Source organism: Barbatula barbatula (genome assembly GCF_947034865.1).
Source record: "Barbatula barbatula genome assembly, chromosome: 7".
In the NCBI taxonomy this organism is placed as follows: Eukaryota; Metazoa; Chordata; class Actinopteri; order Cypriniformes; family Nemacheilidae; genus Barbatula; species Barbatula barbatula.
The window spans coordinates 23,570,547-23,586,717 of NC_136770.1; the positions used below are offsets into that span (position 1 = coordinate 23,570,547).

A 16,171-nucleotide genomic window follows, 5' to 3' on the forward strand; every position below is an offset into this window, starting at 1 on the left:
ATGTATAAGCTATAAATATTTATTACATTTCCTTATGCTATATTTACTCGTGCGGTCACATTGAATTGAAACAAGTTTTTCAAACACCCCTACAGACAAGCCCAGGCCACCGCAACGCCCGATAGAAGTGACAGACAGCTCATCGTCAGTAATTGAGTTGAACTGGAAGCCACTGGGTGACACCAGAGGTTCAGATGTGACAAACTATCTGTTGGTGCGTCAGCAGGTTGCCCAGAATATGTGGAAGAAGGTGTGGGATGGTTCAGCTGAACGCTTTTCCTTTAGAGATAGAAATGTTGCCCATGGAAAGAAATGCATCTACAGAATCTACGCGGAGAACCCTAAGGGAGTGAGCGATCCTCTGGAGACAGAAAACATCACGGCTGGAGCTCCAAGCGAGAAGCTACACAGAAATTGTTCACCCAAAACGTCAATATCTGTCATTATTTACTTCTTTTTGTTATGTCCTTATAATGTCTACGAAACGCAAAGAGTTTTTGTAGAAAATTTGGCAATTATTGACTATCAAACAAATAGTACTTTTTAATGCCAGTGAGGGTTAGATTTGTCGTTTAAACTTCAGTCTGTGTTGAAAGTATTCCCTGGCCAACCAGCCCCTCCAAAGGTGGTCAGTGCTGTCAAAAACTGCATATAGTTGTTGAAGTTTGAACATGAGTTATAAGTCGCTTTGGATAAAAGCGTCTGCTAAATGACTAGATGTAAATGTTATAAAGCTTCATCTGAATGTCTACAAGAGAACCTATCCAGCAACATCTACATTTAGATAAAGTTACTATAGATAAATGTTCTTTATATGTAGTACTTATTGCTTTTAATTCAAATAAAATATCTACAAAATTGTGGTTATTTTAAACCCAGCGTCGGTCCAAAAGCGAAAAGCATTGGGGTAAATTAACCAAGCAAATGTTTTATACAGTATTTAACCCAACAGTGGGTTAAAACATCACAGGATTTTGTGTTGAAACAACCCAGTGTAGGTTAAGTTACATTTTTGTGTGTGTTTTTGAGTATATATAATATAAATATACTGTAGATATAGTAAAATATAATATAATAGATACTATTCTTTTAAAATGGTATTACCTCATATTTTGGGTTTTAGGTCTCAAACAACCCTCAAAACATCTTCTGTTTTCTTTCTATCTGCTTTTATTTTCTGTAAGAGCTCCCTCACCAACCAAACTGCCAACTTAAATGTCTCATGAACCAAAAACCTCCGCTGTTTTAAAAGTTTCCGCTAAATTTTCAACTACATTTACGCTGTTGTGGTCTTATTGTAATTTCTACACCCTGCAAATGCAGCATCCAGACATTTCATCTATTTCAAGAACACATTGATATCAAAGGCGTCTAAGTGTCTTGAGATGATGCTGTCCACTAATGGAATTAATGCAACACAATCTTAGCCATGATTAAAGGCCCGTTTTGATTTTCTTTGATACCTCCTCGTGTCATTCTCATGGAAAATGGAACATTTCACATACAAGATAATCGCAGCTGTAATTGGTAACTAGACATCAATGTTTTATTTTGATTTTATTCATCACCTCTTTGCCTTTAATGTACAGGACAGTAGACATAAAGAGAAAAATGTTAAAAGGGAGGTTAAATTGGCCCAGAATATCAGATTTGAACCTTAATCTGAAAAATGTCTCCTATATGTTGATACACATTGTGCCATAGTTCCTATTACAGCGGTAGTTCAAAAGTTTGAGACCATACCAAAAATATGTAATTTCTCTATAATTGCATTATACCGGTATTAACAATAATCATGATAATAATAGCCGTGATTTTTTTATATTGTGTAAATACTACACATTTGATAATATTAGGAATAATTCTGCACCAATATCATATAGCACTCTAAAATATGAATCCATACATTACCACTTAAAGGCCGTTTACACAAGACCCTTTGCAACTTAAAACGTAAGCGTTTTGGCTGTTCATTTACACGAAAATGGCGTTTTGGTGGACTGAAAACAAACATTTTTGAAAACGGGTCTCAAAGTGCAAATTTTTTAAAACAACGGCATCATCCTTTCCGTTTACACGCTGAAGACGGCGTTTTCCAAAAACTATGATGCATATGACGTGTTCCGTCTGTAGGCATGCGTGAGTATTCCCCAAACATTACTGTCGGTGTCCATGCTGCGTGTTTGTGCCGCGTGACAGTTATCATTTCTCCAGCACAAAAGTAGATCTACTGCACCAGTATAACCAATGGAGACATAATATTTATATTTACACTACTATAAACACACATACACACCGACAACGTGTATTTAAATCGCTTTTAGATTAAAACAGTGTATGCGGATGTACAAGCACGTAGGGTTTGTCTAAAGCGCAACAGCGCCATCCCCTCCCTGGCATGAATAATACATCGTTTATTTTCGTTTTCGGATTCCATGTAAATGCAGATCGTTTTGATAACGCTGTCGTGTGTACGTTAAACTTTGTCAAAAACTTCATTTTTTTATCGCGTAAACGTACTCTTCAAAAACATTAACATTGCACTAAACAAGCAGGAATAATTCATATTTGAGTTACATTAGTACGTGAACGTTCCACCTGCAATGGCTAATATTGTGAGTGCACACCATTTAGATTTTTCAATGCTTGGACGGATATCTAAAATTACTGAAAACCATTTCAAAAATCCTGCCAAAACTGTTGCCACATAATTGTTCTGTCAATTGCATGGTGAGCCAGCCTGGTTATCTACCAGTACTGTTAATTTGTCCAAAAATGAATCCTTCTGGATGATATATCGCTCTATCACTAGTTGACATATCAGTTAATCTTCGTGTTATGTAAAATAGCTATAGAAATGTATGTCTAGATTTAAAGTCTTGATGGAAAAAATAAACAGTTGTTCTTGCAATTTCCATCGTGGTGACTTCTTGACAAGAATGAAAGATAATCTGAGTGTAGATCACCAGCCTGTATCTGTTATAGTATCTTATATAAAAGCCTTTGTAATTAGAGTAGCTAGAATTTCGCTTGAAACGTACATTTAGGATATCGTATACAACTTTATAGATATCGTTCTTCACAGGCACAGGCCTTGGAATAGTAAAGTGGATTTGCGCAATGAGTGATGCCAGCTATGTAGCCTTCTCACTTGGCAGCTTGCTCTGTGGTACAAGGAGATATTTCGTGTCACAGGGTGAGGTTTGTGTTTTTTGTGTTCCTGGAGTCCGGAGAGCGTCTCCAGGCTACACCCAAGCACATCTGGCCGGCTCCAGAGTCTTAGACGAGCTGTCTGGGCACGTCAAGTCTGGTAAACCCATGTCAATGTAAAACGAAACCTACCCTTAAGCCACACGAATATATATTTTTTACAAGGCCAGGATCGTTTCATATAGCCATTAGCCCCTGAACACTGTAAATATATCCGTAAAGGCTTTATATTTGGATATATCACAAGGTGTAGGGAGGAAAATCTCATCAATCTCATCAATCTTATCAAGGAAACAGTTGATAAGCCGGCAACTAATGGCACTGTTTTAAGAAGCATTTTAAATAGAATTGAATCGTCCAATAAACATGGATATGTCCGGTCATGTTACAAAAGAGTGGTCATCCTACTCTAAATGGAAAGGCCCATCTATCGCAAATGTTACTACATTCAGGAACCCCATGTGACATTAATGTGGATCCAATAATAATTAACATTACATTCAATTTACAATTAATTCACATGTTATGGTGAGCACGGTCAGCAAGACCAGCACCAACTGACCAGATCAACGGATCGTTAAAAGTGATTTGGTAAACGGTCCAAATTCAACATCACTCTTTTTTATAATGGATACAACATCATACACAACAAAAAAATATGTTCATGATATATGACCGCGAATATGGGGGCTGGACGCCCTCCCCTGAGCTGTCCAAATAAAAGCTATAATGTGACAGCTGATTGATTCAACTGCATTCGCTCCACCAATGTTCTTCATAGAACACGCCAGATTGACGCAGAGCCAGCGGTCACATTTAAAGGTGAGTTTCTTCATTTTCATTCTATAAAAGGAAAATTCAGAGATCACTTGTCATTCGTATTCACACCATCTTATCACTACACCACACCACCTGATGGCTTTAGTTATGTGTTGTGAATGGCATAACCTCTATTAAAACTTTCATTTTATGATTTGTTACTTATTCATTGTGTTTATGGCTATGGCGCCAACAAGTTTGTGCCTTTTCATAAATAATCCAAATGCAAAACCAATATTTTTGTCTTGATTTCATCTTTGAAACAACATCGATTTACTTGGGAAGCAAAACGTTTTGTCAGAGTTTATAAATGAAGGTTATTGTTTTTACCCCACAGGCAATTTGTTTTTTCTTGTTTTAGGCATAAATCTAAGAACATTTTGTGAGATTTATTTCAAAGACAAACCTTCTTGCCAATAAGGTAAGAAAACCAACCTAATTTATATTGCATTTTTCTTTAAACAATTTAGATATCATGTTTTAAAGATGTCTATATAGTTTTACTGAAAAACAACGAAATAATTTGTAATCTCTTAACATGAACTGTCCTATAACAAAAGCTGTATTGGATATTGGTTGGTTTTCAATGCATGTGGCTTAGTTCCGCTATGTGTTTCTTGTACAAGAGTGAAAGACAGACAGACAGATAGACAGATTAAGAGATACAGACGACTTTTGGAAAGACTTTTGTACGGATTGACTCCAAAACCCTCAAGAGCAAGTGACAAATGTCCAGGAAAAATGAGCAATCTTAAACGAGGATGAGAAGACACATCATAGCGGGCTTTTACTGGAGGGCCGGTGAAGGTTATTTCAAATGTTTTTTGGCGAAACGCATTTACTAAGCACAAGACGAACGTGTCACATCTTTCTGGTATTGATGTAGGCTGACAGATTATTACCAGTATTCGAGCTTGCGAGCTATCTGAATGGACGAGTTGCCATGGTGATAACATAATGTTGTTTTGTTCGTCTGCGATCTGTCAAACGTTGGATAACAGTTTCTTTCCCCTTTGGCCTTGTAAAAGCATTGCTGAGGAGCCTGCGAATCCAAGAACGTCATTAAGTGTTTAACTGCCAGTTTCGCATTACTCCGCATGCGATATGCATCACATCAAATTCTTAATATATCTTTATTGGCTGACTTTTCGAAGGTCACAGAATCGTGTATCTTCGGTTAAGAGAAGCCATTACGAGCAAGACGGATGAGTTCAGGAATACCTTTAATTACACTTCAGGCGAGGCCCATGTTTTGTAACTGCTCGGTGAGATTCGAGATCTCAACCTAATTTAAACCAAATTTATTGCGCTGAGTGATGGAGGACACATATATTGTTTTATCGATTAGACTAAGTAATGGTAAGTTGTGTAAATGTAACACATTCTTTTAATACCTGAGATCCATCAAACTTAACACGTTCCTGCTCGATTGGTAGAGCATTGTACTAGAAACGCAAAGGTCATGGGTTTGATCCACAGGGATTATATTAAAACTTTACTGATGGAAAAATCAGGTCACTTTGGATGAAAGCATCCGTCATGTGCAAGAATGTCAATTTTATGGCTTAGCTTTACATTCACAAGAATCCTATAATGCTGTTTATCGTCCATGCATGTCCTAAAAATAAGGAATAACCTATTTTTCCAGCCAAAATAATGATTGGATTTTATTACTTGATTTCGTTGCGATTGTTCCTTATTCATTGTTCCTTCAAACAGAAGTCTTTATCAAGTCAAATATGTTTATATTTGTTTTTTAATTTAGGGCTGTTAAACGATTAATCGCGATTACTCACATACAGAATAAAAGCCTGCGTTTATATATAATAGGTCCGTGTACTATTTATTTTGCATTCATAAACACATACTGCACATGTATATATTTAGGAAACATTTGCATGTAGGCCTATATAATTTAAATGACTTATACATATTTATAGATTTTTACATTTATGTATGTACATACATGTATGCGTATGTGTTTATAAACAGAAAAATAATATGCATGTATCGTGTAAACACAAACTTTTTGGGATGCGATTAATCGCAATTAATCGTTAAACAGCCCTTTCTAAATATAAAACGTTTGAAATAAAATGTATTCACATTTTGTATTTTTATTTTATTTTTTAGACAGCCTAATATTGTTGACTATTGGAACAACGTTGAATTAACATTTTGGACATGTCTCAACCAGCAGAGATTCCCACGGATAAGGGTAAGCAGTGTTTGGGTAGTTTGCAAAGACTATCATGCAGTGCAGTCATTTACACACAAAAGGTTTTGTATCAGCCATTGGTTGGATAAACTATATAAACAAACCCAACCATATGTTTGAATTAAACTAGAAAATGTCCATATCTGTTCCAACCATGGGTTTAAACAACCCAGTATAGGTTCATTTAAACCCGACGGATGGGTCGGCTCACATTGGATTGAAACAACCTAGCAGAACTTCTAAAGTGTACATTTAAATCCAGTTCCAGTCAAATACATTAAAATACAAGTGGACACACCTGTATTGAATGTCTACATTGCCAGGATACACATAAACCGCTTATCAAGCCTTGAAGCCATTACATTAGCAGTTGAATTTTTGGAGTAGATTTAAACACTGTAATATAATAATGTCCTCTTACAGTTCCACCAGGCAGCGCATGAGGTGTTTGAATGGTTATTAGCCTAGATTTACTTTAGGGTCCTGTATCCCTTTTATTTGATTTGGTTCAAACCTAAAAGGGGGCAACGCCATCGTGTGGTCAAATTTAATAAACCTCTTTTGAAAACAACATCTGCCATTCCAGCTCTATTGGGAATAACACCCCTGCTGGAAAAAAACAACAGAAACATCCACAATTCTTATGGTATTAATGTTTATAATGGGAATTATACTGCTGGTTTAAATGGAAACCGCAATGGCCTCTGTGGATTGGAACGAACATTAAATCCTAGACACGCAACTTTTACACTTTTTTAAACTAATTCTACTTTTTTACATTTTAATGGTACACGGGTGATGTTCATCATAGTAATTTGTCATGGAAACCACTAGAATTTGTCTTGTTTTTTTCATCAGGGACAGGCATATAAGTGTGTGTCCATTTGAGTGGTATATTTAAAACCACAATAATAAATTGTTTAATAATAACAATACATATAATTAAATGACTATTGTGTATATCTTTCAAGTGGAGATCAAGAAGAGGTCAAGGATGCCGGGTGTTATGATCACCCAGTATGTAAAGGAATTGCCTCGTGGAAAAACCACACCTGACTTCACTAGGAAACCCATTGCACTTACAGTTCAAGAAGGTATTTTTGTACAAAAAAGAAGCTTATTCAAGTGTGTTATTATTAGTATACTTTTTAGGCTAAAAATTAAGAAATTACACTTTCGGTCACTTTTTATGTACTTCTCAGCAAACATACTTGTAAACTAGCTATACTCAAAGTTCACTGTTATACTTATAGTATACTTAAAAGTACTCTTGTAAATAAAACCACTTTATCACCAAGTATTATTGAAATATTGTAGTATAATTACATTATACAAGTACACAAAGAGTATACTTTGCTTAAGTATACTTAATAAAATAAACTTGTATCATACTTATTTTTGTAGGGACAGCTTTGTTATATGTAAGCAGTCTCCATTTAAAAATCACCAGGAAGCATCAGATGTTGTTACAGATGATATTAGACCAACAAATAACACTTAAATATACTGCAATACATGTTTATCTTTTTTTACCGCAGGCAAGGTGGCCATTTTCAAAGCAGTAGTGAGTGGAGATCCAGCACCGACTGTAACGTGGGCTCGCAACAAGGGCGACACGTCTGATCCCGAATTATATAAAACAGGATATGACCAAAGGTCTAAACAACATATTCTAGAGGTAACATACAAAGTGACACCATTTTAAATCAAAATGTTTATATAATATACTGATGGATCTCATCACAGTGAATAACTTTTAATTTCATTTTGCACACCACAACAGATAACAAATGTCAAGGTAGAACAAGCCGACACGTACAAATGTTTCGCCACAAATCCGTACGGGACAGCAGTGTGCACGGCAACACTAGGTGTCATGTCAGGTAGGCCATACATATATATGTGACAAAGCATAGGTTCAGACGATATCAAATATTGATATTTAATATTACCTTATTACATTTTCTATAGAGAAAAAAAGTACAGATCTATGAATTTAGTCTGTGGAAAGAAAATGTGTTTTCTTTGCAGTATTCTGGTTGTAATTCTTGCTTTTTCTTTTAGTTGGATTAAAAAAACCACAAGCAGGTTTGTCCTGGACAAGATTGTACTGTTTGCGATTTGGTGCACTTTATTTTGTAGTTTATTTTAATATCATTTCAAGGAATTTAATGATATTCTTTGTTGTTTCTTAAGATGCTCAAGCAAATGATCCTGAGGACTTCAGGAAAATGCTTAAGAAAACAAAGTAATTGCTTTATCTTCCCAAATGCTCTCATAAAGATAAGTGTTGTGATAATAACAACAGTGCTCGCGTGGTTCATGTAAAATGATAAGAGACAAACTGAGCTGTTTTTTGTCTAGAATTGTCAAAAAGAGAAAAGAAAAACCAAAGAAAGAGGGAGAGATTGATCCCAAATTCTGGGAAGTGATGCTGAGTGCCAGAAAAACGGATTATGAACGCATATGTCGGGAGTTTGGAGTCACAGATTATCGCTGGATGCTGAAACAACTTAACATGAAGAAAAAGGAGAGAGAGGATGAACAAGCCAAGGTGATGCTCAAGAGTTTATTCTTCTAAAATGACTGAAAAACCATTATAAAAACTAGTCTATTCATATCAGGTTTATCAATAAAGGTTCGCTCAATGTTTTCAGAAAAACGTTAAATACTTTGAAGTTTTTAAGAGTCAGGGTTGGAAATGTACATCTTTTTTATTTGTGTCCTACAGGTGGTCGAGAAAGTTGACAACATGAAACCGATTGAAATAAATACAAGTGGCAGGGCTGAATTTGAGTTTGATATGAAGCTCAACGACCCAAACAGTAAAATACATGTCTACAAAGTAAGCTCAACTACTGGTCAAAGAAATAAAGATTCCCTTCTTTCAACAAAGAAACACATTAATTATTTTTTGTCTATAAATATAAGCAATAATTTGTTACTATGCAATTTACAATTTAAGTTGTATTTTGTTTTGGTTACATTTAATGCTCAACTCTTGAATGTTTTCTAGAACGGTGATGTGCTTGACTTTGGAGATGGATCAGATGATTCTTCAAAACATAATATGAAGAAAACTGGTGATAAGTACTTGTTTAGCATCAACAATGTTAGTCTGAATGATGATGGATTGTACCAAGTTGACGTTGAGGATGTGAACGTTTTCTCAACAAACTTTACAAGTAAGAAAACATTTGCATTATAAATTCAAACACATAATTTCTGTAAAAATCTCCTTTACTATTTACTCCCGCAGTTCCGGATGTGGAGTTTAACGGCATGCTAAAGGATGCTAAAGTGGTTGAAGGACACGATGCAATGTTTGAATGCATTCTATCCGGACCTGTTCCACAAATCACCTGGTGCGCCAATGACGTCTCTATTAAACATGAAGACAAGTACAACATCACAGTCTCAGAGGACAAGCTCACGCACATATTAACAGTGAAGGACTGTAAACTGGAAGACAAGGGCGTGTACACAGCTATCGCTGGGATTAAATCGTCCAGGGCCACCCTTGCTGTTGATGGTAGTGCATGTATTTGTTATACACCACTGTATTCTTCTTTAAGACTGTGCATGTTAATTGGTCAAATGTTGTATTGCTATAGAGGATCCTAATGCCAGGGGGAAAGGTCAAGGTGGTGCAAGTGACGAAGTCGATGATCTTGCAAGACGTCTGGCAGATGAGCAGGCTAGGCTGCAGAGAGAAAAAGACGAAGCGGCCAGAAAAGCCAAAAGTGGTGATGGGAGGTGTGATGGAGGGGATGGAAGTGGAGGACTTGGTTTTGGAGATGGTAGCGGAGGAGATCTGAGTGGGAATAGTGGACTGGGAGGTGATGTAAGTGGGCAGCACGGAATGGGGAGAGGAGATTTAGGAGTGGACGGGTTGGGAGATGTGGAATCAGATATGGATGGATCTAGTGGAACTGCTGGAGATGGTTCAGGTATGACATTGTACCTGTTGTATATTTTGTAATTTTAAAAACATTACGTCCATTAGCATTTAACACAAATGGTGGTAACCCATTGGTACATTTTCCTTTCAGATGGTGAAGTTGGCTTTGCAAACGGGTTATCAGACATAAATGCCCTCCGTGGAAAGTCTGCAGAGCTTGTGTGCACACTAAATACTGACAAAGTTAATGGAGTGTGGTATAAAAATGGACAGAAAGTATGTTCGCATGTGTTAGCTTTACATATGACTGGATGTGATGACCAGAATAACATTCATGTTCAAAATTGATCAGCTGACTTCAACAGATGGAGTGATGATTTGTAAAGATGGCTGCACGCATAAGCTCATAATCAAAAATTGCAATGACGCAGATGCAGGTCTGTATGAGTTTGAGGTGAATGGACGCAGGACGCAGGCCATGGTGAGAGTTGGAGGTAAGTGCTGTATTCATTTTTAACACGAAAGTATATTTAAAAAATAATTTTTGCTAACAAGTGCACCTGTATTTTACAGATCTTCCAGAATTCGATCCTGATGCCTTGCAAAAGTTCTCCAATCCTGTGATGGTAAAAGCAGGTCAGAATGCATCTTTTAAAATGTCATTTCCACCACAAGCCTCTCTGGAGATCAAATGGTTTAACAAGGGCTCTGAGCTTCATGATGACTGTTCGGTAAAAGTGTTAAAGGAATCCAACCACAGTCGTCTTCAAATCAAAGACTGTCTACGATCGGACACTGGAGAAATCAAAATACAGCTAAAAAACCCCTTTGGTTCCATTGAAGCCGTATCAAGTCTTATCGTACTAGGTGAACAATATTTGCATTTGAATCTTCACCAAACTGCTGATATTCCACATACTATAGTAGTTAAAGCAGCTTGTATTTCTGCCCCTCACAGATAAACCAGGTCCACCGCAAGGCCCGCTAGAAACAAATGAAAGTACATCCTCAGTCCTTGAATTGAAATGGAACCCTCCAAAAGATGACGGTGGCTCAGAAGTGACAAACTACATAATCGAGCGGCAACAGGTCGGGCAGAATACATGGACAAAGGTTGGTGATATTTTATCTAACCATCTTACCTTTAGAGACAGAAGTGTGTCCCTTGGCAAGAGGTACACCTACCGCATTTACGCCGAGAATCTCGAGGGCATCAGTGAGGCGATGGAGACCGGCAAAATCATGGCTGGCGCTTTATGTAAGAGGCTGAATGCCTGTTTTCTTTTATTTTGAGGCGTGTCAGAGTCCTCTTATATTTGAACAATCTGTTGGCAGTATTTCCTGGCCCACCGGCCCCTCCAAAGGTGAACAGTGCTTTCAAAACCTGCATTAACCTCACATGGACTCCACCAGAGAACAATGGAGGAACTAAGATTTTGGGCTATCAGCTGGAGAAACGCAAAAAAGATACCAACCTATGGGTGACCTTGAACCCGCTCAATGAACCTATTCAAGGTACAGTACTTAAATAAAAGCGGAGCTAGTTTAAAACTATTTATAGCAAAAAGTTATTTATTATCAGCTATTAAAAAGTGGGTGACATTATAATCAAGTTTCAAGAGCCAATTTTGAATTCCAACTTTGTTAGGAAACTGCTGGCTTGGGAATCTTAAAACCAACTAGGGCAACTGACCCTAAATTTATACAAAAAGTGATCTCTTCTACCCACAGGTCTAAAGTATGCAGTGAAGGATGTGTCTGAAGGGTCAGAGTATGAGTTCAGAGTTTTAGCTATTAATTTGTCTGGGGCTGGAGAACCAAGTGCTCCATCCGTCATGGTCTGTGCTAAAAACCCCAACAGTAAGTTAAAGCCAGATAAACAAGTAAGATTGTCTGAAAGCGATTTTGACTCAGGTCATTTCACAATTTCTAATATGTTTTAACTTGCTTGTGGCTGATCACATTTCAGTGAAGCCCTACTTTAAAGATCCTGAAGACTTCATGGTTGTGAGGTCAGGAAATTCTATCAGAATCAAAATTAATTATGAGGTAAGGGTTCACACTTTCAAAATAAAACTGAAACTGAATTGTCATAGATGCTTAATCTTTAAAATATTGATATTCGACATACAGGCCTCCCCACTGCCAGAGATTCGATGGCTAAAGAATGGTGAACCTGTATCTCCCTGGAACCAGATCATTAATACTGACGGCACATCCACGCTTGTCGTACCCACATCAAAATACTCAGACTCCGGTGTCTACACCATTGTGGCTAAAAACTCAAGTGGGCAGACCAGCTTTGACATAGAGGTCAGAGTAGCAGGTATAGTCTAGATATGTCCTATATGACCTAAGAACAAATAACAATTGCACCTATATTTCCCCAGATTTAATAACTATTTATTCTCATTGTGTCCACAGATGAACCCAAACCTCCAGGCCCAGTGGAACTGGAGCAGGTGGTTCATGGCAAAGTCATCATCACATGGGCTCCATCTCCAGACCAGGAGAATGACGACCGACTGCATTACCTGGTCACAGAACACAACTCCAACAGCCGCATTTGGCGCACAATATCCGACCACCTTTTCTCTACAACCTACACCACCAACATTCAACCAGGTCGAGAATATCACTTCAGAGTCTATGCAAAAAATGATCTAGGACTTTCTGACCCTTCGGTTTCACCAACGTGGGGCTTCAACAGCAACAGAGGTAGGTTGCAGGGCCATGACCAGTTTACCCTATTGTGCTACAAAATTTTACTTAAATTCATGTTTCATCTAGTTTCCGTACCCTCAAACGTGTCGGTCATGGTCTCTTTGGAAAGGCCACCATCTATTCTGGTTCCACTGAAACTCCATGCTCCACCGAAAGGATATCAGTGTTACATGACCTGTGCTGTTCGCGGCTGTCCCATGCCACATGTTGGATGGTATCATAACGGGATATGCATCAATTCAAACCACAACTACTACATTACAAATGTTTTTGGAGTCTGCTCCATGTACATCCTTAGAGTTGGGAACGAAGACAGTGGCGAGTACAAAGTGGTTGCAGTCAACTCCCTTGGAAGGGCAGAATGTTCTACCGTATTAAAAGTGAAGGGTACAGTATCAAAATTGCAATGACCATTTGAAATTGTTTACCACAGTGACCTGATTTATTTACGTGATGATTTGTCTTTCATGAGTGAGTCACGTTGCTAATTGTTTTGAATGTGGTAACATTATACAAACGGCCAGTTTGGTCTATAGCCCGTGCCAGGGCTTGTCAACAAGCTCGCCAAATCTCGACAGTCAATCATTTTGATGCAGCCCCTTGATTGATTAAGATGAAATCACCACGCTGCTATGTCAAACCCATCTGATGTATTTATGTAAATAAGCACTTGATAAAATCTTCAGATAGAAAAGAGGCACTGCAGTTCATAACAGGTTATTCTGTCATTCACATCTTATCTTATTTTTGCACCAACGTGTCTTTCGTCAGCGAGCTTAGCACTCATAAAAAGTGATAATATGGCATTATGTATATAAACTGGCAATATGTTTGAATACATCCCATAGTGTGTTCATTCTCAGGCTTCTTCTACATTGACCTATTCCCATCAGATTCTCAGATCAAATCTAAGAATAAAATGAATCCATATGTTGCCTTATGTGCAACACTTCTTCTACATCTTTATTTAAAGAGATGATTTTTATTGATACACTTTTTTCTTTATTTCAGATTAATCTGATGCCTGCTGGATGTTCCTTGGATGTTTGATTTCATGCATAAATATATGTAGCCGAGGGAGTGCACGCAAACATCTGCATTCGTACATTGCCAATGATACACGCAAAATGTATGAATGCATATGTGTGAGCGCAAATAAACATTTTCTGACAAGCAGACTTTGTCTTTCTTAGATGTAAAAAAGCACATGCTACTGTATACAATGTTAATCTGTTTATTTGTCGCAAATAAAAGTAGTAAGCTCTACTGGACGTCCTTGGTTGACTTAAGTACCAAGATTCACAGATATATTTAATATCATAAACACACAGAAATATCAACGTATTTCTAATTGTCTTTCTCTGTAAATTTATATTTAATTCAGATTTGTTAAACATGTTGATATATATGATATCAGTGATAGTGTGACACGGGTTCCAGTCTCACCATGATTCTTACCATAAGCAACTCCATGTCAAGCAAACTTGCTGTAAAATGAATGACAAAACACAAGGTATTTTTACAGAATACACTAATAAGTAATTATAAAATATTATAAAAAATATTATATTACATTATTGCTACCCATAATTGGTCCCCGCCCACCCCATTTGGAAAGCCAACGGTTTTATCAGCATAACCTTGATTTTTGGCAATTTAAAAACCATTTGTTTTTCAACGAATGTGCGATTATTCCTGTTAGCCTACACCGTCACAGCAGAAGCAGATTAAGACATAGCTACTGCTGACAACATGTGAATAATCCATCACCTGAAATGAATATCATCCCTGTCATGAACTCATAAACAAGATGTTGTATCCCGCGTGCAAATATCAGGATGTTCTCGAGGTCGAGTGCCGCACGATTTTGGTTTTACCCCGCTGACCAATCACTTCACAGCAGACGTCACTTGAGAACAACGTCATTCTGTCCAAATACACTTTCTTTCGCATTTATTCAGGCATTTATGGCATTAAAAGAAATAACAGGTAGAGTCTACAAAATGTTAATATTAATTAAAAAGTGTGTGAATATAAAAAATTAAGATTTTAAGTTGCAACAACAAGCTATTTCACATAATAGATGTTTAACAAGAATAATAACAACATACACATTTGAGCCGATTGTGTCGATGTGAAAGACTGGGTGTAATAAAACTTATGAACAGGATAATTTATCTTTCTTAGCCTAATGACCTGATGCATTTTATTGTAAATGATCAATTCAGGTGTTAAGGAACAACGTCTTGGAGTTATAGGCCTATACGTTCAAAAATAGTTATATCCATAGTTAAAAAATTTATTCAAAATGTTCCGGCCCCATCGGCAGACATTCACACGGGGCAGAAGGAAAAGAGGCTGGGAACCACTTCTTTAAGTTCTCCAAAGTCAGAATATGATTGTGTTACCAGCATGCGTCATTTAAATGTAAATAGCACATCCATTAACACAATATATTCCCACAAGCAGACAACACATGTTACATACAGTGTACTGATATAAAGAAATGCTTATGCTGACCTCAAACATCAATTAATGTACACATGTGTGGGTTTAAGTGCTGTTACGGCGAAAATGTGATCCTTTTTCTGGCAAAGGTGAGGTCCCATCTTGTCTCTAGCAGTGGTGAATTGACTTGAATGCAACTTGAATGTCACTCTAACCATTTCCAGAAAAAGCGTGACCTCAAGTCACACTCAGGGCCAAATAACGATTTAATATGACAGCTAATAAGAGTCGACCGCTTGAGGGGTTTCAAAATTGGCCCAGTACTGTTTTATTGCTGAACAAAATGGAGCGGCTGCATTGAATTTGGGGAGTCAAAGACGTTCGGTTTGAGAGAAGCAGCTTGACTTTAAGGTGAGAGGCTTCATCCTTCTCCATCTTCTCTAACCTTGTCTTGCCTGTATTATAAATTGTTTATTTTTAATAAATATACAAATACAAATACTAATTTATGCAAAGCAGTGATTTTGAGACTAAATGGTCTTTAGATGTCACAACGAACAACATCATTGTTGGTTGTTTTCTTCTTTCTTTCTAGAGCTTCGTGTGCATCAAGTACATATTTGTGAATGTCAGATTATTTGAAGAATGTCACGTCTATAATAATATAACCAGATAGTTTAGCTATAGAAAAATAACTGTCTTTGTTTTCCAGTACACATATACGAAATCTTTCAAAAAAAGACGCGATTTCGATGGTTGTGTGATTTTATTCTGAATTGATGAATAGACCTTCATAATTCATACATTGTTGCACTTCTTTTAGTATGCTTTTATGTGATCTTCAAAAATGA

At 37.2% G+C, this 16,171-nt stretch overlaps 1 protein-coding gene across 1 annotated transcript; it reads left to right on the forward strand.

Annotated features, from left to right (window-relative positions):
* Nucleotides 1-6,213: 6,213 nt before the first annotated feature.
* igfn1.4 (immunoglobulin like and fibronectin type III domain containing 1, tandem duplicate 4) lies at nt 6,214-13,282 on the forward strand (the record flags this gene model as incomplete). Its single annotated transcript, XM_079461055.1, has 20 exons — nt 6,214-6,247; nt 7,219-7,341; nt 7,786-7,925; nt 8,031-8,130; nt 8,444-8,495; nt 8,612-8,801; nt 8,979-9,092; nt 9,264-9,432; nt 9,507-9,779; nt 9,862-10,197; nt 10,300-10,424; nt 10,501-10,642; nt 10,722-11,015; nt 11,107-11,406; nt 11,484-11,663; nt 11,880-12,008; nt 12,118-12,197; nt 12,282-12,474; nt 12,573-12,866; nt 12,939-13,282. 20 exons carry the CDS (start codon nt 6,214-6,216, stop codon nt 13,280-13,282), a joined length of 3,612 nt encoding a protein of 1,203 aa, XP_079317181.1.
* Nucleotides 13,283-16,171: the final 2,889 nt, after the last annotated feature.